The following is a 22921-nucleotide window of genomic DNA, read 5'->3' as shown; positions in this document are numbered from 1 at the left end:
ATTTTTTTTTTCCCCCCCAGGAGTCAACAAGCAATGGGAAATTCACAGTCAAGATGATCTGACCATTGATCAACTGGCCCAGAAACTCTGCACTGGCAAAATTAAATCATTGGAAGGACATCTCATATAGCTAAACCGTGCCACCAAAAAACAAACTTAAATACAGAACAGTGATGGCTCATCTTAGATGCTCGTAAACTACATTTTCTGAGCTGAGGATCATGGGAAATGTAGTTTACAAACACCTCGGGCAATAAGTTTAGCCATCAATGAAAGCAAAAAACACAGTCTGCCAATGCAGTGTGTATAGAATGACAGTTTAAATCATTTCATTTGACTGAAGTATCTAGAGATTTTTTTATATATTTTCACAAATTAAGAATCGGTTTTAGGTTGCCTACATTGGCAATATTTTTTATTTAAAACATACATATACCTTCTAGGATATGGATACATCTTCATTCAGTGGCGTACACACAACCCATGGGGCCCCGGTGCGAAAACTGATCCTTGCCCCCCCCCCCCCCCCCCCCTGCGCGCGCGCTTACTCTGCGCGGGCTTGGGCCGCAACACATGGCGGCGGGCACCTGGTCGCAGGGCTGCGACCACGTTATGTACGCCAGTGCATGCATAAACACATACACTTAAAGGACCACTACAGACACCCAGATCACATCAGCTCAATGAAGTGGTCTGGGTGCCAGGTCTCTCTAGTTTTAACCCTGCAGCTGAAAACATAGCAGTTTCATAGAAACTGCTATGTTTCACTGAGGGTTAATCCAGCCTCTAGAGGCTGTCTCATTGACAGCTGCTAGAGGATTTTCTGCGTTTCTCACTGTGAAAATCACAGTGAGAAGACGCTGAACGTCCATAGGAAAGCATTGAGTAATGCTTTCCTATGGGCGGTTTGAATGCGCGCGTGGCTCTTGCCACGCATGCGCATTCGGAGCTGAGAGGCGGATCGGGGCGGAGAGATCCCCAGCGCCAAGGGAGTCCGGCGCTGGAGAAAGGTAAGTGCTTAAGACACACACGCACACATTAACTGACAGACACACACTCAGTGACAAACATACATACACACTCACTAACAGACACACACTCTAACACTAACACGCACACTCCAACACACACTCTAATACTAACACACACACACACTCTAACACTAAGACAAACACTCTAACACTTACACACACACACTCTAACACACTCACACTCACTAACATACACTCACACACTAACACACACTCACTAACATACACTCACACACACTAACACACACTCACACACACTCACTAACATACACTCTCACACACACACACACTAACATACACTCACACACTAACACACACTCACACTAACACACACACACTAACATACACTCACACACTAACACACACTCACTAACATACACTCACACACTAACACACACTCACTAACATACACTCACACACACTAACACACACTCACACACACTCACTAACATACACTCTCACACACACACACACTAACATACACACACACTAACACACACTCACACTAACACACACACACTAACATACACTCACACACTAACACACACTCACACACTAACACACACTCACACTAACACACACACTCACACTAACATACACTCACACTAACATACACTCACACTAACACACACACACACTAACGAACATACACTAACACACTCACACACTAACACACACTCACTAACATACACTCACTAACATACACTCACACACACACTAACTAACATACACTCACTAACATACACTCACTAACATACACTCACTAACACACACTCACACTAACACACACTCACACACACTCACACTAACACACACTCACTCACACTAACACACACGTTTTTTTTTTTGTTTTTTTCTTTTTAATCCCCCCAGCCTCCTTACCTGTGGGAGAGCTGAGGGGATTCCCTGGGGTCCAGTGGTGTCACCCGGCGGGCAGTCAGGCTGGCGGGCGCGCGAGGGAGCACTCTCCCCTGAGTGCTCCCTCTTCAGCTCCCTCGCGCGCCGCGTACTGATGCCGGATCCGGAAGATGACGTCATCTTCCGGCTCCGGTTTCAGTGCGGTGCGCGAGGGAGCTGAAGAGGGAGCACTCAGGGGAGAGTGCTCCCTCGCGCGCCCGCCAGCCTGACTGCCCGCCGGGTGTAAGCAGGGCCAGCCTCGGGGGGCCCGGAGGTGGCCGGCTCCTGGGCCCCCCAGGAGAAGAGGCTGGCCCAGTGAGTACATACCTGGGTCGCAGGGCGGCCGGGCCCCCTGGTGGGCCGGGCCCGGTCGCAGCCGCGACCCCTGCGACCCCGGTATGTACGCCACTGTCTTCATTTATGACTGGCTTTAGCAGATCAATGCTGGAACTGAACGGAATTAAATGCCAATTAGGGTATAAAAATGTATAATAATAAAATGCACTAAAATAGCAATATTTTGGGATGTGTCCATGGAGTCATAAATAGACACAATGGCCTTGATTTAATATTTTGGGATAAACGTTTTAAATTATTTATCTACAATAGTCACCATTAAAGTATATGGGGATTTTCATCGATAAATCATTTGAAAGGTTTATGCAAAAATATTAAATTGAGGCCTATATCAGAGATATAATAGATAGTACCGCTGACCCACTCAGTGTAACATATGGTAACAAGATGCAGCATATAGGTATTTGGAGGTTCCACCAAGTTCTCTCCCTGTTAGAGGTATAGCAAAATATAAAGATTCTATTCATTTCACAAACAGTGCAGTTCTTGAACCCCAAGGTCCATACTACCAGTGATAGCAATACTAGAAGTCTAGAATGTGGTCTATCTCGCTATATAAATTTCTCCATCTTTGAAAGATAAAAGGTAACAGTGACTTTCATTAACTTCTGTCAAATTGCATAAACATATTTCATATCTTCAGGATTTTCAATTAAAACAAATTAAGCAATTACAATTGTGTATTGGTACTTTTTTTTTTTAATTTTTTAAAATTTTTCCTTTTTTTTTTCTATTTGTGTACTTCGTTATACTGGTTTGGTGGGGCCAGATAGGATACATATCTCTTGAATTAAATCCCACATGATATTATTTGAGTACAAGACATACAAGTTGTCATATGCTTTGCAATCCTGCTAAATTATGACTCCTGTGATTATCTGCCATACACACTTCAAAAATCAGAGAGGACACCTCCATAGAACGAGGAAGAATGTGGGACCAACCCCCATTTAAAAACAGCCCAGATAGAATTCAAGTGTAGATTTGACAAAAAATTGTTTCTTGAAAGCCTATTATAGACCTGTTCTTTATCTGATAGACAAGATACAAAACATAAAACAAACCCACCAAGCAAATTTAAAATGCATACATACCTGGGAGGTCACATCCAACATCCAGCCATACATAAACATGGCAAAAAGGAAATGTTTATCTTCAAAGAAAGACAATTTTTGGCTACAGCAATGTTTTATTGGCATTTAGACAACCAACAATTCACATGTTTGTTTGTTTTTATACTGGAGACCAGTTACAATACATAGGGCATCAATCTCCTATTCCCTGCTGGTTTACATTCTTAGAACGCTCACCTCATGAAATTCCTAAAAAAAAATGTGCAGATTCCTGTACAGAGCACACAGGTTTTTTCCCTTTTACAAAGCATCCATATGTTGTCTGCTATTCGGAAGATGAATATGTAAATTGGCTTACTGACACAGTCAGTGTTTTTTTTTTTTTTTTAATGGAATGTACTTTTTTCAAATTAGCAAAAAAATTATATAATTTGACTTCTTATTTGTACTTCAGAAGTATTTTTGGCTCACTATAACAATATTGTTACTATTTTAATCTCAAGAAAGGGATGTTTAAGGCATTTTGGTAGAGATCACTTTTTCTTGATATCAAACTGATGTTCCGCTATTTTCATCCTTATCTTCTTCCTGGAAGCGTAAAAATAAGACCATAAATAGTAATAATGAATCGGAAGATTTGTGTATTACAAACTACTTGATAATTCAGCAAGTCTTTGAGGGTCACCAGGAAACTGTATTTACAATAGTAGATCTCTGTGACATGGTAGAACTTTAAACTGATGGGTTCAATAAAGATGCAGGGTTCCATCTGAGACACAACAAGAACTCTCCAGAAAACTATTAGAATGCACCTTACGTAGAGACTATCTGTACCTTACAGCTCTCCATAAGAATTCATTTAGTGAAAATCAAAGTATAATTTTATAATAATTTACATAGGCATCCCAATTCATAATAATGTACTTGGGAAGTCACCCAACAAGGCTCTCGCATCCCTCTTTAGATAACTTCCCTAGGGTTGGTTGTAGATGATGGGCAAATGTACGTTTCACTACAGCTGCTATGCACAAAACAAGAATTAAAAATGTATATACATACAGGTAAACAAAAATCAGTGACCATGTTTGCCACTTTTCTAGTTTTGTTTAATAATTATAAAAAATAAATAAATGTGTAACTGCATTGTAAAGTTGATTAAAAGTACACTATAGTCACCCCTCTCAATGTTTTTGAGAAACTAATGTTTACATTGCAAGGTTAGCTCCTCCTCTATTGGCTGTCATACTAAGAGCCATGAGTGGTGCTTCAGCAAAACAGTCAAAATTCTGCAAGGGAAAGCATTGCGTTTTACTCTGACTATGCTCGCACTGCATGCCGCACATGCGCAATTGGTCCCCGATGAGGAGAATTGGATTGAACCATCCAGGGCCAGCGTTTGCTAAGAGAGGAGAGATCAGCAGCAAGGGAGCCTCTGCTCTGGATCAGGGTGAGTGGAAAAAGTTGTTTTTATTTTGTTTTGTATTTTTTCAATGCCGAACGGGGGGGACCTAATACTACTAGAGACAGGAACACTAGAACGTTAGGAAAACAGATTTGTATTCTTAATGTTATAGAGCTCTTTTTTAGCCCAGTACATGTTTTGATTTAAAGAAGTAATTCTACAAGTAGCTTTTGTTTGGTTTTAAAATCAAGAATAGGGACGCACCGAAATGAAATTCAGGATACCCTTGGCCAAAAACCGAAACCGAAAATTACTTTTTTCCCCCAAATGATTTTAAAGGGACACTATAGTCACCTGAACAACTTTAGCTTAATGAAGCCGTTTTAGTGTATAGAACATGCCCCTGCAGCCTCACTGTTCAATCCTCTGCCATTTAGGAGTTAAATCCCTTTGTTTATGAACCCTAGTCACACCTCCCTGCATGTGACTTGCACAGCCTTCCATAAACACTTCCTGTAAACAGAGCCCTATTTAGGCTTTCTTTATTGCAAGTTCTGTTTAATTAATATTTTCTTATCCCCTGCTATGTTAATAGCTTGCTAGACCCTGCAAGAGCCTCCTGTATGTGATTAAAGTTCAATTTAGAGATTGAGATACAATTATTTAAGGTAAATTACATCTGTTTGAAAGTGAAACCAGTTTTTTTTTTTTCATGCAGGCTCTGTCAATCATAGCCAGGGGAGGTGTGGCTAGGGCTGCATAAACAGAAACAAAGTGATTTAACTCCTAAATGACAGTGAATTGAGCAGTGAAATTGCAGGGGAATGATCTATACACTAAAACTGCTTTATTTAGCTAAAGTAATTCAGGTGACTATAGTGTTCCTTTAAAATAATTTTTTCTATAATTTTATTCATATTGGACTTTGTATCAATTCTTCCCTATGGGGATTTAGCAGACGCAGGATGTCCTCATGCACAGCTTGAGGAAGTCCAGCATCAGTTAGGCGACTTTTGGTCGCCTTACCACCCGGAAGTCTCTCTGGTAGACTAGTTAACCACTCAAGGTAATTATTGCAGTTTCTGAGACACTGCAATAATTACACTTGCAGGATTAAAGGGAATGGGAAACTGCAACCAGACCACTTCAATGAGCTGAAGTGGTCTGGGTGCCTATAGTGTCCCTTTAAAATCTTGAGGGACACTGTAGGCACCCAGACCACTTCAGCTCATTGAAGTGGTCTGGGTGCTGTGTCCCTTTTGCACCTAATGCTGCAATGTTAAACATTGCAGTCCCAGAGAACTACAATGTCTACATTGCAGCCCTAAGTCTGCCCTCAGTGGCTGTCTACCAGACAGCCACTGGGGGGCACTTCCGGAATCGTAACAGACTTTTGGTCCGTTATCTGACGCTGGACGTCCTCACACTCTGCATGAGTATCACCAGCATCAGATTTTCCTCCATAGGAAACCATTAATTCAATGCTTTCCTATGGGTAGGTCTAATGGGCGCACGGCAATTACCGCGCAAGCGCATTAGACCCCACTTGTCGCAGGGGAGGCAAAGGGATCGGAAGTGCCAGAAATACAGCTATGTATCCCTGGCACTACAGTATCCATTTAAGCACACACTCTGACAGACACACATACATTCACTGACAGTCTCACACACACACACCTTAATGACAAACACAGACTTACTAATTTGACATTCCCACATTCACCGACTGACCCACTGGCAGATACACACGGACAGTCTCACACACACAGACGTCACTGACAGACACACACACATTCACTGACACATATTCATTAACAGACACATGGATAGTCACACACACACACACTCACACTCAATGACAAACAGACTCTCACTGATTTGACAAACACTCATAGACACACCCACACTCATACACATACACACACACTCACAAATTATTAGAATTATTATAAATTAAAATTTTCCACCCAGCCTCCCTACCTGGAGAGCTGGCGTGGATCTTTCTCTGGGGTCCAGTGGGGCTGCTGGGAGGAGGGCGGCTGTGTTTCAATCAGAGGCGGCGAGGGAGCTGTGATCTCCCTGCTCTGCTCCCTTGCGCCCAGTCTACTAGTGCCGGGAGCCGGAATATGACGTCATGTTCCGGCTCCTGCGGCATCAGCAAACAGCACGCGAAGGAGCAGAGCAGGGAGATCACAGCTCCCTCGCCGCCTCTGATTGAAACACAGCCGCACGCCTCCCAGCAGCCCCAGGGAGAGGGGGAACATCAGGTAAGCCAGAGTGGGCATTTGGGGGGTGGCCTTTTTTGCAGCCCCCTTGTTATTGCCGCCCAATGCAAATGCCTAGTTTGCCTTGGGCTATTTACACCCTCCCTTCCCCCCGGTATCGCGATTCGAAATTTCAGTGCATCCCTAATCAAGAATTGCGATTAGCGATATATAATTAAATCTACTACAATTATGTTGCTAGGAGCAAGAATCTTCCTTTTCTGCCAGGCTAAATGTAGGTAATCAATGGCATTAAAATAATCTATTTAGGAGACAACTTGAAAGAAATGTATTGATTTCAAACTGGCAAGATAAGATCTCAATCTACGTTAAGGAGAACAATAGAAGTTCCCAGCAGATCAGTACTCAAATCTTTGGGAGAGGGAGAAGGGCTTGGGGGTGTGTAATATTTTCTTAGATAGGCATATTTATCCAGTAATAAGACATATGACATATGTGGTAATGACTAAATGTAATGTGTTCCAATGACTACCTTTTCAAGAGAGTATGCAGAGAAGCAAGGAACAGAAAAAGTCTATATACATTCATATTAAAGCCTGTATATAAACATCCAGTGACGGGAAAGAGGTCTGTGAGGAACAGAGTCAGTTAGATTAGTGATTAGTATTTTTAGAGAAACAGGAAAGAAGACAAACTGAGAAAGGTAGAAAGTATGGCAGTTAGTACCGTCTCTTGAAGCTGGTCTTTCAGAAGTTTATTACACTCTTTTTCCTTAGCTAGTTGTTCCTGAGAGGCCTTCAAAAGACGTAGAAGTTTGGTAGCTGCTTGACCTAAGTCCCGTGTTAGTTTTTTTTCCTTGTCAAGCCTTTCCTACAATATTTTCAGTGAAGCAAGATGGTTAGTTAGGAGGATTCTAATAGGGTTATCCAGAAAATATGGTTAGAAGATTCCAGGATCCAGTCAGTCATTGTGGATTGTAAGAACCAGTGTCCACTTATAGCCTTCACTCAGAATGCCTAGTGGATCCAGACATAAAATGTTTATGATGTATGTCATCCACAATCTGTGATTAAACTAACGCACACCGTAGAGAAAATGTGTTATTGGAAGTCATTACTACCATAGTGTTACCAAATCTGAGCAGATGGTAACCACCTGACAGAAGAACAGTAGAAGATATTAAAATCCTAATTAGAAGGATAAAAAAAACATCCATAATCACAAATTACAAACCTTAAGTTCATGTGCTTCTTCTGTCCCTGTAGCGCTATCACCTTCAAATTTTAGCTTCTTCAGCTCTTCCTGCAAACTGAACACCGATTTCTGTTTGGTTTCCCCCCAAAAAAATAGATTTGAGAAAAGGAACAGAAGAGATACATTTGATTTTAATTCTTTTTTTTTAAACCTTGATGTGCTTCATATATACACATGCATACATATACATACACACGCTTATCTACCAAATTGAGCATATACCGGTATGTAAAATGATTGAAGTGTAAAGATTTTATTTTACCTCTTCTAAGTCATTTGAAATATTCTGCTCTTCGGTTGGCACTTCAGGGTTGGACTGCGGCGTTTCCAACCGAGCCTATTAAATAAATTAATTAATAAAAGTAAAACAACAAAATGTTAACAGTTTACAACTCCAATAATTATATCAAACCATAAAATAACAACCACATAAGCTCATGAATGAAAGGAATTATTTTTAATTTTTTCGGTAGGTTTGGGAAAATGAATTTATGAAAAAATATGCTCCCTACGCACACATTATAGAATACAGGGTTTTTGACCAACGTACAGGAGGAGCTGTGTCGGCATTTAGCACTGGATAGATTGGCGTCCATTTGTATTATTAGAAAAGTATTATCGTTATTGAATATAGACAGGGTTATTCACTAAAGTGAGAATTCAAAGTGAATTTTACAATAGCCAAACTGGAAACTGGAAAACTGGAAAACTGGAAAAATTCTCCCATACAGCTTAGCTTCTTTTCCAGCTACTTAGGCCTTACATTTGAAATTCACTCTGTATTGTCCACGTTTCTCACTTCACTGAATACTCCTGACAGTCTGTATAGGTTGCCTAGTAAATTACTCATTTTTTTTTTTTCTCAAGATCATTACAAACCTCTTGTTTAATTTGATGTTCCTCTACTGCATGGGTTTCCCTGTCATGCACATGACTTTGCATCTCATGGAGCTGCTGCCTGAGCTGTGAGAAATATTAAACACCGACATTAAAAGCCAAAAAAAAAAAAATACAAGAAGAAGAAGAAGAAAAACAAACAAAACATAAAAGAGGCACAGAAAAATTAATCTGTAAATCGGAAGTTTATTTATGTTCAGAGAGAGTTTCTTTCTCTCCTATTTATAAGGGAATACAAATAAATTATATATAATCGAGCAGTGAGACTGCAGGGACCTGATCGATACATCAAAAACTGTTTCATTAAGCTAAAGTTATTTTGGTGCTTATAGTGTCCCTTTGAGGGCTCTAACTAGAAATATTTATTAAAAGTGCTGGAAGCAGGATACTTAGATTTTAAAACACAATTATACAAACGGAGAAAAATGGAGGAATGAAACCGTGCATGTTACCAGTGATAATTCTTTGCTTTGCTTCCTTGCTTCTACTGTTGTGGATTCCAAGTGCTCTTGGGAATCTGATAAGAGCTGTCGCAGCTAATGCACACAATAGAAAAAATAAATAAACATTATGGAGATTTGTAGCAAGTTAACTGTAAGTAGGTTTAACTACAAAACAGATTACAGACTTATCTACCACCAAAAACTAAAAAAAAAAAAAAAAAAAAAAAAAAAATATTTGTTTTTGTAATTTTTTTTTTTTTTTTGTGTCAAATACAACCAAGATAGCTGAATACACTGGCTATGGGAACAAAGTACCAACAGCATAGAGGAGAGACCAATAGCCAATCAGTAGTTAGATCATCAACACCCAACCAATCCTTACAATTACTTGGGGAAGAGAACCCAACACATTGTTTCATTGCAGGTAGGACTATGTTTGGATGATGGGGTGTCTCCCAATAATGATGTCGTAGAGGCAAAATAGGAAATGCACACAAAAAGGTAAAACATCACTGTAATAGTTATTTGTGTTATATGAAATTATGACACAATAAAAACATGAAATGTTTACTGCTGGTGTTTTATGGTTAATGAGTTATTAATTACATTTAAAACTAAACTGCTGGTGGGGTCATGTAAACATAATGAACAGCAACATATTGTTAGAAATATTTCTATAATATCAAATGCAATGCAGTTTTACCAAAACCAATGTTCATTTTAATTAAAGGTAGAGTTTCCATGCAAAACCTGTGTGGGGAAGGCTATTACCCAAAACATAACGTGCACACACCATGTTAATTTGCATTTCATAGGTCCCGTAAAATACCTACAATCTCTACTTCCTTTGAGTAGTTCTGACATTCTGTGCTTGCAGAGTTCATCTGAGTTTCCAGCTGTGCCTCCATGAGGGAGATGCATTCTTTTAACTATAAACATTTAAATATTCAGAGAAAAACAACTGGCTTTATTTGCATGCACGAAAAGAAACATCTGTTTGTTTGTTTTTCCAAAAAATAAAAAGGAAAGAAAAATGCTTTGAAGTGGGGACAACATAATCTGGAACAGTGCAAGAAGATGCCTTATAGAGATCACGAGAAGGCTTTTTCTTAAAATAATAACATGTATATACAGACAGATAGCGGCCAACCACATATTTAAAGGGACACTCCAAACATGGCGAAACCTTATGATCACTGTACAGGATGGGGGGCAAGGTCCCTCTGTCCCAGCCTCTTTGTACATAACTGTTCATAATTGCAACCATTTGCAAAAATTGCTGCAGTCATAAGCATGCCCTTTATCCTTCTGACGTCAGGGTAAACTATTTGGAGAAATCCATAATGTTAGATGGGGAGTGGGGACTGGATCTGCGAAGCCTTTGTAGGCGCAATCCAGGCAAGTTCAATTCTAGCCATCTAAGGATATACGAGCCAGAGCTCCGCGCATGCATTCATAGTCTGCGACCATGGCAAATTCTCGGTTTAATCCCATTCAGAAAGAACTGGTAATGCAACCGTCAAAGGGTGATTCGCAGCTGTGGAAATGACTGCAGGGGCTTTAGTACATATCTCATAAACCGCTGCTGAACTGATGTGCATGGAATAAGATTAAACCCTATAGACAAGAAGGAGATGCTGATTGGAAGAGCCCTTTTCCTGAACTTTCTCCTGCTTCTGCATTATTGTACAAGTGCAACTCTAGAAGGGAGCGTACATATTGATTGTTTTAAATGGTGAGAATACATTTAATTTTTTTTTACATCATTTTTTTCTGCAGTTTCTGCACAATTCTCTGTAGAATGCATGAACTGGAGTGTCCGTGTATTGGATGTAAATCTGTGTTTAAAATGTCATTCAAAACAGAGCAAATAATAGCAATTTATCGTACCTGATCTGTGCTTTGAACATCTAACTTCAGTTTTTCCACTAAGTCTTCTAGAGATTTCACCTGGATTTGGGACTGTAAAAAAAAAAAGTAAAATAAATAATAAGTTAAATCAAATAATGTCAAAGCTTAGTGTACTCCCCAAAATTAGACGGTATCGGTGTTGGTAACTTACTACATGTGACCATAATTAGCACTGAAAAGCCAAACGAGGATTCTTATAATTTACAGTATCGCTTTCCAGTACCAGGAATCCAATCCCATTGTAGAATCATAAATTATCAGTAGTACATATAAAATGGCAAGCCTCGAACTGTAGTTGGTTTAGTAAATAAATTTAAGACCAAAAAACTTTAACATGCTTTGTCCGATATTTTTTAATAATTGCGAAAAAAAAATGCTTCTGTAGCATTTTAACTGTGACTGTATTATAATAAACCGCAAATACTTTCAACACACAATAAACACAATATATTCAAATCAAGTTCCTTAAGGTAGTCTGAAGATAGCAACCATGATACACCCTTCTGGTTATATTATATCATTCAACACCCTCTGGGGGATTAGAAAAAAGGGAAGTCTTGCGTCTTTTCCTGGTTACTAGTGTGTTCTGGAAAAGTCAACTCAAGACGGTAAACTCATAAATAAAAAGTCGAACACGTCCAAGATGGTCAGCATGTGTGCACAAAACAAATTGTGCAAGACAAAGATTCATTTCAGAGAGGGGTTAAATAAGATGGAATTTAAATAAAATGCGCACCTTCTGGAGCTCCTCTTCAGACTCTGTAAGCTTCACTTTCCACACCTGTTCTTCTTGTTCCACACTCTTCTGAAGGTCTTTGAGCATCCCTTCCTAAATAAAAATTGAAAAGAAAAAAAAAAAGGTTATAAAAGGACAGCATGAAAAAAAGACAGACAGATCTGCGCTATGCATAGTGTTTGCCATTATGAAGTGTTATAAGGGGATAAGCTTCAAATTCCAACTCACCGTCTCAGCGAGAATGGTTCTGTACTGCTCGCATTCTGCTTGTACTGTATTGTGTGCTTCTTCTGTCTCTTTTAGTTTCAGCAATAATTCCTACAAAGAAAGAGAATATTAAATTACAGATGTAAACATTGATCATTATATTCTATAAGATTTCTGATTTCCATATACCCAATTACACGATTGTCTGTAGAATATGATTCATGACAGTTTTGTTCTACATTTGCACGTACCAGACAGCCAATTCACACAATTACTCTTGCGGCAGCAATGCTATTTTTTTCAAGTCATTTTAACGAGTTTTAAACCTACGCCCTCCTGTGTTGGGCTGAACTTATAAGCTTTCAGAATTATTTTTATCATTATTTTTTCAACACATTGCAATATAAAAACATAGATAATGAATATCAGCATGTAAAAAAAAAAGATATCAAAATATTACAAAAGTTTAATATTTTTCACAATATTAAGCAATTTTAAAAGTTTACCCAAAATGATTAAGTCATTTGGAAACTTAACCAACAATATTAAAATTGAGGCCTAAATCACTCACCAGAAATGTAAACAGACACCTCGCCAATAAGTAATGGTTACTGCAGAACATGCACTTGACACACAGGAGTTTGTAAAACGTATGTTTCGCTCAATCTAGGCATATTAAAAATATGTGAAGTGTAAGTGTGCCACCTGCTGGCTTTGAAAAGCTAGGACTGCCTTTGTGATAATGTCTATTTGGTGATTGGGGTATTCGTTCTGTAGCAATGCAGAGTCCAATCTGTCCTTATAATGTCAGAGTTAATGGTCCGGTACTTACAGATGAAGCTGTATTTTCAGATTGTTGGCTCAGAACGCCCGATGACTTTTCCCTGAACTCCTGTAACCATTCACCGTATGACTGTTGAAATTAATAAGAGAAGGATTCAGTTCAGGACTTCAGATTTTGCTTTATACGCTGACCTTGCAAGCTGCATTTTCATTTTTATTCCCATTTATACTCAAGGAAAGAAAAAAAAATCAGTTACATATGGAGATGCCCACTTTCTTGGGTAAAGTCTCTCACATCAGAACCTAGATTAAAAGGCTGCTCTAAGAACATTTACCGCTACCATTTAGGAGCATTTGGACAAAAACCTTATCTCTTTTCTGCTCCCAGAACCACCACCATCCCCTACTCACCTGCAATGAGAACGCAGAATTTACATTTCTGCATCGTCAACATACATTTTGTTCTATCGTACCAGCCAGTTAGAGAAGTGGTAAACTTGCTGCCTTAGAACTGGTAAACCCAGGAAGACCACATTAACAGTAAGTGTCGTTGCACTTAACACCGAACACCTAACGATATATATATAACCACTTACCTCACATTCTTGTAGATTGTAAGCTCATTTGAGTAGAGCTTTCTACATAGTAGAATTGTAAAGCAATGTTATACTCGCCTATTCTGGGAAAATAATTCTGGGCCAATACAGATACAAAATGTAGAGGAAGAATACTAAAACTCTCAACGGAGGAAGATTACATCGGAATTGTGTATGATATAATTCCTTCCAAAACGGCCATGACAGCCCCTGAAATAGCATTCAATTGTTCAGATGGAATCCGATTCCCAAATAATTGAATATAAAAAATAAAATAAAAATGTGGGAGCTCATGAAATGCTTTTCCCATTTGATGGCACAATAGGCAGCAACACGGGGGAAGGAGGGTTGAAAATAATCCCCAGTGGTGACATGATAAAATTTATAAAGCTTCCTAGCACTGGCCCCAGAGTAAGGAACATTCAGCTGTTTCCATTAAGCCAGCTTGAGATCAAGATGAATTAAAATGTAGACAGCTACCACTCAGACACCTATGTCCCAGTTCTGCCTAGGTTAATGACCCCCAAACTGCACAGCGTTGAATCATGTAGTCTCTACCTTGTGCATATGGGATTCTAAAACATGAGCTGTTCAATGTAATAAAAGGCAGATATAATAACAAATAATAAAGCATACACACAATGAAAAAGTACTATACCTGCTGTGATTCTACAGTAACCTGGGGAAATAAGGATCTTAATGTTTCCTTTGTCTCTGTTTGAATTTCATTCAGCTGTTGTTCTATACTTTCCTGTAAATGGAAACAGCAACATATAAACATCTTAATACACATCAATTAAGGGACTATCAGCCATCAAACCCATATTTAACTTAACTGCAAATTAAACGGTATTGGATCAGCGTATTATCAAACTAAATATGCTACCAGCATTCAGCACACTTTGTCCAGGCTCGCTAATGCTGTAACATAGGCTGACAAAGATTTTCAAGTCCAATAAATTCTGCTTTAGGTCTGATAAATGAGTAATGCCAATAAAAAAAGCTTTCAGTTCTCTCAGGTGTAAAGTTCCTTATAAAAGGTTGCGGTTTATCAAAAAGAGGTCAAAAGAAGAAATGTCTTCTGGTTATCCACTAACGTGGGAAATGTCAGGAATTTTAAGTGAATTTCAAATGAAAGGCCAACCAGTAAAACTTGAATTTTTCTACTTTATTTAGCCTTAAAGGAACATGCCATGCACCGTAATCACCAAAGTTAAAAATTCATTTAAAATTTAAAGGAACACGCAAGACCTGCAGTGTAGGGCTTAGGTCATTGGCTGAGAGCCTACAGCTGACACTCTCTACCTGCACTTTCCATGAAACACTAGTAGTCATAGTACAGTGACAGCAGTTAATGTTTTAATCTAGATCCTTGATGTGCAGGTACAGACCACATAGTAATGGGACTTATGGGAAAAAAACAACCTTTGTGTATTTAGCATTCCATATAGGAATGACGATGAATAGAGGGGCATCAAGCCATCAAGCAACAAGGCCAGATTGTATCTCCGGTTATTTCACCTTTATTGTCTTCTCAGAGTTCCATTTTTCTTCCCACGTTTTCTCAGACTTGCCCAGTGCATCCATCGCTTGCCAATTCTTCTCTCGCAGATCCTTGAAAACAATAAATTGTGTAACATTTTAGTATTTCTTGAAGGAGGATGACTGCCAAACAATTGTGAAAGCTGTAGACCAACGTGAAATTATTTCCCAATGCCCTCAAAGGATTCCCAACTGGAATAACATCATTACAGAATTCTAAACCAGTTTCCTGGCACAAGGCACCTCGAGTACATTGACTTCAGGGCTGCAATAGGTTGAATGCACTCCTTTTGTAGTGTTTTTTTTTGTTTTGTTTTTTGTATACGTGCCAGCATTAATTGTGATTCCTATCCAGCAATTAAAACGCGTAAGTCAATTTAGCTAGAATCACCAACTATAAATGCTGTATCAGTGTCTAGTAAGGCTGCACGTAAACATGACATTTAGAAGCTGCTTTTAGGGTTTAAAAAAAAAAAAGTAGCTTTGCCTTTGAACGGTTTCTCCTGTTAAAGTGTGCCTTGGTGCAAAATAACATTGTGAACGACATATTTTTCCAGTCTTGCGGTTTATGATCTCTCCAAACGTATTTTACACTTCGGCATTATTAATATCATTTCCTTCCTAGCTGGACAGCAGTGACAGGCTCTGAGTGCTGGGGACAAGTTAGACCAGAGCACTTTGTCACTGCCTTCCAGTCTGAACAGAATTAATGCTGCAAACGTGGAAGCGTAAATTCTACATCATCAATGCGGTGGAGTAGGAGGTAGTCTCTGGGTGTTGGGGGAGCCTCAAAAGCCCCACTGTATATCACAAAGTTCTCAAATAGCTTGATGATAAAAATAAATAAATAAATTAATTTAAAAAAACAACCACCACCTCTTAGTAGCATAACCACTACATTGTGTTGTAATGATTTTGTTGCTTATAAATTAACTGAACAAAACTGTCCATACGTAGGTAAAATATTAATATTTTAAAACTGCAAACTTACATTGTTTTTATTTTTCTGCTGTTCAATTGTGTCCTTTAATTCCACAATTTCCTTTTCGAATGTAGAAATCTGTTCTTCACTTTTTTGAAGCCTGACAATGACAATTACAGGACAATGAAACAAGAGGACAGGAATACATAATATTCAGTAAAAGCCGTCTGCAGACATCTAGTTTGCAAGATTTACCATAATATTGTGCAGATTGTAAAAATTGTTGTCATGCATTGTGTAGCATATAAATCAATTAATCAATCAAGAAGACATTAAAATTCTCAATGTTATTTCCTCATAATGTATATGAATACTATTTGCACATAGACATGCTCTTGCAAATTTGAAAGCTTCCAGGAAAACAGTGACAACCCTAGATATTTCACTGGGAAACCTAAACCAATGTTCCAGGACGGCTACCAATCCAGGTCTTATGAGCTTATCTAATTTAATGCTAGTGAATAAATCGGAAATTCTGTACCTCTGACTGTCCTTGATCACAGTTTAGGTTTAATAGCATTTTATTGTCATGAAGAAGGGAAAACAGGAAAGTACAGGATCAGAAGTCCACATGCAGATAAATACAAAAAGGATAACAGCCCAATGATGTCCCATAATAAAGGCATCATTGCATACCGCTAGTATTTTGGCTTTATATTAAACATAAGCGCTCATGCACAAATTCAGAAAGAAAAAAGCTAAATTAAATAAGTAATTTGAGGAGGAAGAACCCACAGCACACAGCGGGGGGACCTAGGTAAGAGGGCAAACCGTTACAGGGAAATGGGGACAGGTTACTGGTAAGGATGCTTGGAGAAACCCTTTAATCGGTATTGCTGGTTGAAGGATTGAGCACTCTAATGTAACAGAAGAATCTATGCCAAGAGTTCATAAATGGAATACATTGTAGCTGGTCACATAATAATGATACAAATTTAAAAAAGCACAGTATCAATATTTTTTATGTATAGGCTGTATGCCGGCGTACGTACCAGTTCGTGGTACATTTTAGCATTTTGTGTTCTTACCTGGCTTGCAGCTGTTCAATTTCAGCAGCTTTACTTTCCTATACAATTACACAAAGAGAGGCAAACATGGTTTAATTGTGCACGCTATAACTGAAAAGCATTCTCCAATAAAAAGTGTTCCCTTTATTCCCATCAAATACAACAGTGTATATAAAAAATTGTATTAGTACATAAAAGCATGCTTCATATACTCTGCTACATATGTTCATACAACAGTAAAGGTAATTTTTGTCTTTCGACTAATTAATTAAAATGAACAATATAGACAAAAAAAACGATTACATTAGCAACAAAAATTGTAATACACAGTTGTTGCAAGAGTTTTCCTTTACCGTGCCTTAAATAACACTTTAAAAATTATAAATGATGGAAAAATATAAAAAAGTAGCTTGGATTTTGAATATCTTATATAAATAAACAACTCCTCATTCTCCAAACCAGATTACTGCAGCTCAAATAGCTGAATATTTTAATACTGCCTATGATAGAAAGGTGAAAGGGAAATGTTATCCCGAATTTAGCACAACAAGTCTTGCAATCCTTAATGATTGGCTTATTAATGGATACAAGGGGTCACAGGTTTCAGAAGTGTCCCAGATTAAAAGGATCTCTGTAGTTGCCCTAGTGCAGTAATGGCTAAATTTTAAGGTAGCTGAGCATCTTGGCAAATATAGTTCACAAATATCTGGGTTCTAAGATCCGTGAATAGCTGATTGTTTTAGTTAAAAAAACAACAACAACAACAACAACAACAACAAAAACCACACCCTTGAATTGACACGTTACTTGTTTCTTACTTGTTGTTGCTGGTCTGTTTCTGTATCTTTGCTCTGTCCAGCTTCCAGCAGAGATTCAATAGATTTTATCCTTTCATTCAGTTGGACATTTTCACTTGTAACATCCTGAAGTTTTTGGTTTAGCCTGTCTAACTCATCAGTCTTCTGCTTGCTTTCAGATTCATATGACATCAATTTAGTCTGAAGATCTATCAGAAAAGAGGAAATCACAAAAATATTTACTTTTTATATTGTCAATCAACATGTACGAGACCAACAAGGCCAAGAGACTTTTGAAAGTGAAAGATATAAAGAAGAAAAAAATTATTTTGAAGAGCTGCACAAACTACACCACCTATCAGTGAAATAACTACGTGGCTTTGGGCTGGTACACATCTGGAACGCAAACACTATGCTATGTCTTCTTTTGTACCAATCTACAAGCTGAAAGGTGAAAGATTGAATGTCCAGCAAATCGGACAAAGGGAATGTGGTGGGTTTAATGGCAGACAGAATTTCAAATCCAGGCTTTGACACAAGAACACAATGAATTGCATGTAAACTAATATTTGTTTATGATGATTTTTTGCGAGGGCAGGGGGCATAATAAAAACCTTACTGTATGGCTATTTGTATAGGATTAAAAATAGTTTAAAAAAATTAAACAGGTAAATGTACATAGCAAATCTAAATTAAGAAAAACATTTTTTAAATACATTATAAAATAGTTTCACATGCGCACACACTATGTAATTAATGTTTAAAATTTTCTATAAAAAAAAGAAAAAAAAGAAAGTTTGTTTGACTCTAGCCAAGTGTAACAATACATAATATTAACTCGTGATAGAGTTTTAAAAGTTCTGAGAAAACAGGAGAGGTGTGACATTTCACGTACAAGCATCACTGACTGTACAGTTCAGGATAGATGAATAACTTTCATTACTATGCAAATACTGTAAATGTCATAAAGTGGCGTGTGACAATATGTGACTAACGCAAGAAATATGATCAATTCAAAGTAAATTAAATTAACGTGGTTAAACCAGATTCCTCACTACCACAAACGAAAAGATGCCGTACAGGCATGTTTGCTCTCCTTTTGGTTTCCTCCAGGTCAGATTCTCACCTGCCATAGATTTCTGTTGTTCTTTGGCATTATCAGAATCTGACAGTAAGCTTTTATAACTGCTCTGCGACTTGCGCAATTCCTCATTCACTTCATCCAATCGCTTCTGCAAAGTGGCTTCAGTCTCCTGCTGTAACGTCTAGAAAACAAAATAAAAAGCACAACAGATAAACATATTAGCAGTCAAATAAATATTCCTTGAGGTTTACATAGCCCCATGATCTTTTCACAGCATACCAAAAAAAAAAAAAAAACACCATAGGGTGCAAGTGAGAACTGAGCTCTCAAGCTCACGTAGCGTTCCCATTGGTGGGTCCCTGCTAGCATCTAAAGCTGGTTTTAGCCAATCTTGCGCCATTACAAAAAGAACAAGGGCCACATGCATTTCAGACTGATCCCACCCAAAAGGGCAGTCCAGATCCAAAACGCAGGCCGGCTTTCTCTGCACGAGTGATACAGCAACCCCAGACAATCGTTTCAGCCTTGTTAGGCATTGTCAGTAAGGCATAGCACATACCCCTCTAGGCTACATGAGCAAGAATACAGGTCATCACTAGTATTAATAGGTCAGTCATATACATAGCTTATGGTGACACAACGGCATGCTGTCTAAACTCTAAAGTGTTCTGAAGGATACTCTGCAGGTGGTGGGGGGGGGTGTACAGAACTGTAGATATTAGCAATATAATAAATCTATATTTATACTTATCTAAATGTAGAATATTCTAGATTATGTATATAGAAATTAATTACAAATTGAAAACCATAAACTATGAAGCATCACATATCTGCCGGCATCTTCACAGATCATATCAGATGGAATAATGCTTGGCCAGCTGGCTATATTTCCCTTCAGTTTATGAGGTAGATAGCTACCTACTCATTGTGGTGAAAATGTATCCCAGAGGTAGACAACCTTCGGCACTCCACATTTTGTGGACAAGATCCCCCCGATGCTTTGCCAGCATTATTGCTGTAAAAGCATTATGGGAGATGTAGTCCACATCATCTGGAGTGTCGCAGGTCGCTTGCCCTGGATTACTGTAGCCAATAGAAACCCGGAGACAACATGACAAAATGACATTCCATTATAAGTAAACATCTTCACTGGCAAAGGAAACAAATGTACTGGTTCATGTCTGATGGTAAATCATTTAGCAACGCAACTGTGAAAAGGTATTTATTTCCAAGGAAAGTGAAATGGCATGGAATATTGGAATATTACTGACATTTTAACAAAGAGGTTTTATTCCTCTGCCATCCTTTCACCTGCAGATGTTTGCTCATTTTACAAGCTGCAAAGGAAATTAAAGAGTAATCTGCAACTCAAAGCAGATTTGTTTTAAATGTCCTCTATTCAGAATCCATATGTATGCAAAATTTGAATTGGGAAAAAAAAAAAAAGAGGGAATTTTTTCTAGATGTGATTGTCCTTGGATTCCGAGAATCTGAGTTGTATCTCTAGCAGAGAACCATTCCTGCAAACCATGGGTGAGGGTATAAGTATCCACATAAAGAAAGGAGGGTTTGGGAAAGTGGGCAATACGAAAGATGGGAGGAGGCATTACTCAATCAGGTATGGAATTATAGGGTAGTATTTGAATGTCGGATCTATGGATTTCTTTATACTGAAACTCAGTAAGCTAAAGACTAAAGGTAGGTCAAAGATCTGTCTGATTTCCATTTCATGGCTCACAGACTACCTTTTTAATATGACTGCAACCGAAAGGACACAAGATTACTGGTAAAGATTTATACCACAAACCTTTTTATGGATCTCATGGGACAGACCACATTTAGGACCTTGGGTGTACCATATCCAGAGACATCAGAGAAAAGACCCCAAAACAGCACGCAATAAGTATTGGAACTTTATTACACTATTCCTGACACTAGAGCTGCAGGACAGCAGCACAATTCTTGACCATACAGAAGTGCTTTCATAGCACACTATCTAGCCCCTGGTTTGGTCACGTGCAAAAGTACTACATTTGTATTCTTCCTTTCTGGCCATCATGTCCCCAATAATGAGTTTTAAAAGAATTTGTCAACAAAGCGGTCTCTATCATCCTATTCAAAGAGCTGACCTAATACGTTTTATTTAAAGTGCAGAATGCAAAAGCAGGGAGGACATTCCTGTGAATTACCTGTAACTGGGAGACTTGCTTCTCATAGCCGGCTATTTTAACATCCAATGTCTTCCTGCGTTGTTCCTCTTGCTGCAGAGAGTCAGACTTTTCGCCAAGTTCCTTAGTCAATTTGCTGCATTCCTGACGGAGTTTGGCCAACTCTGCGTTTTGTCTAGAAGATAAATAGTGTTACTGCTGTGTGAGATATTGCAAATGTATTTTCACAGTATTTCAGCACAATAATATATGTCAGCCACAGCGAGGAGAGAATGTTTGTGAACCCATCAAAATTACTTGTATTCCAAAAACAACAAACAAAAAAAGACACATTGATAATAAAGAATTAACACTTTAGCATAAACAATATTGGTGGACGACCATGGTTGGTTAATAGTGCTGGGTTAATCCACCCTGGAACAGGTTGGACAAAATTTAAATGCGGTCATATTAATTTGGGATTTCCAATGTTACTGAAGAGGGGGCACTGTCTGAGTGCCCCGGGTTTTGTCAAACTGTTCCCAAATGGTCTGACATAAAACTGGGGAATGGCACCAAAAGCTATTGACAACATAACTAATATAGAAAGCCGTAGTGTTTATGTCACATAGAGTGCCTCTTTAATTTGGACACCCATTGTGTAGTATCACTAATTTCAATGAGGAAAGGGTGGTTTATACAAATATAGATGTATTATTATTGTTATAAATTCCTTTGATGTTTGTTGGAGGGTTTTGTTTGCTTGCCTTTTGTTAAGTAAAAGAAATACTTACTTGCTCTCGGTTTGGCTAGTGGCTTGGTTTAGAGCATCCCTCAGGATAGAATTCTCCTGCTGCAGACGAGCAAGCTGTGCTTTGGGTCCATTCTCTATTTCTTCTTGAAGGTTCCGAATCTGAGAAGGAACAAAAGAAAACCCATTTAAAAAAAAAAAACACTAAAGCAAAACTGGAACTTGCAAAGCAACCTCTTGACTTCAAACCTAAGTAACATGAAAGCAATAGCTACTAACGAATCATCCAAAAACTATTGAACTAGACTGGTCAAGGTATCCTAAAAATTGACTCTAGTCTAGAGGAGTATTTAGACCTGCAATTAATTACTCTAATCTGATCTAAAATAAACTAGAATACTGAAGTGCACCAGCAATCTGTACTTGGATTTCTGATGTTTGGGCCATAAACTTCTCATTTCAATATGCTCTTACACATCAGTGGACAATGGATCCCAGAGGTAGACAACCTTCGGCACTCCACATATTGTGGACAAGATCTCCCCATATGCTTTGCCAGCATTATGGGTGTAAGAGCATTATGGGAGATGTAGTCCACAACATCTGGAGTGCAGACGGAGTTAGTCATATTGAGTTTTTATGTTTCTTTTCTGAATTATGAAAGATGAAAATGCCTTATTATATTATGTATGCAGCTTACTGTCGATAATAAATATATTAATAATTGGATTATCTTCAGATCAAAATGGCTTGAATATTTATCCAGCACAAATAAGAATTGTCATCCTCAAATGTGCAA

At 38.4% G+C, this 22921-nt stretch overlaps 1 protein-coding gene across 2 annotated transcripts in view; it reads right to left on the bottom strand.

Annotated features, from left to right (window-relative positions):
- Positions 1–3454: 3454 nt before the first annotated feature.
- RRBP1 (ribosome binding protein 1) overlaps positions 3455–22921 on the bottom strand; it is a 58360-nt gene continuing 38893 nt past the window's right edge. Inside the window, exons 6-24 of one of the 2 annotated variants that reach the window (XM_063443698.1) lie at positions 22166–22284; positions 21414–21567; positions 19267–19405; positions 18162–18349; positions 17365–17402; positions 16346–16436; positions 15334–15426; positions 14471–14563; positions 13266–13346; positions 12455–12544; positions 12227–12319; positions 11470–11541; positions 10413–10508; positions 9589–9672; positions 9119–9202; positions 8502–8576; positions 8219–8308; positions 7712–7855; positions 3455–3946 (exon numbers count right to left, since the gene is read on the bottom strand). In XM_063443698.1, the coding sequence (XP_063299768.1) occupies positions 3908–3946; positions 7712–7855; positions 8219–8308; positions 8502–8576; positions 9119–9202; positions 9589–9672; positions 10413–10508; positions 11470–11541; positions 12227–12319; positions 12455–12544; positions 13266–13346; positions 14471–14563; positions 15334–15426; positions 16346–16436; positions 17365–17402; positions 18162–18349; positions 19267–19405; positions 21414–21567; positions 22166–22284 (1863 nt within the window). In that variant the 3' untranslated portion in view covers positions 3455–3907. The remainder of the gene's footprint in view (positions 3947–7711; positions 7856–8218; positions 8309–8501; positions 8577–9118; positions 9203–9588; positions 9673–10412; positions 10509–11469; positions 11542–12226; positions 12320–12454; positions 12545–13265; positions 13347–14470; positions 14564–15333; positions 15427–16345; positions 16437–17364; positions 17403–18161; positions 18350–19266; positions 19406–21413; positions 21568–22165; positions 22285–22921) is intronic. The other variant, XM_063443699.1, reaches the window with a different exon arrangement.

This window comes from Pelobates fuscus, chromosome 2 (assembly GCF_036172605.1).
Source record: "Pelobates fuscus isolate aPelFus1 chromosome 2, aPelFus1.pri, whole genome shotgun sequence".
Lineage (NCBI taxonomy): Eukaryota > Metazoa > Chordata > Amphibia > Anura > Pelobatidae > Pelobates > Pelobates fuscus.
Note: the sequence above shows the minus strand (reverse complement) of the source record. Positions and strands in the feature narration are given on the sequence as shown.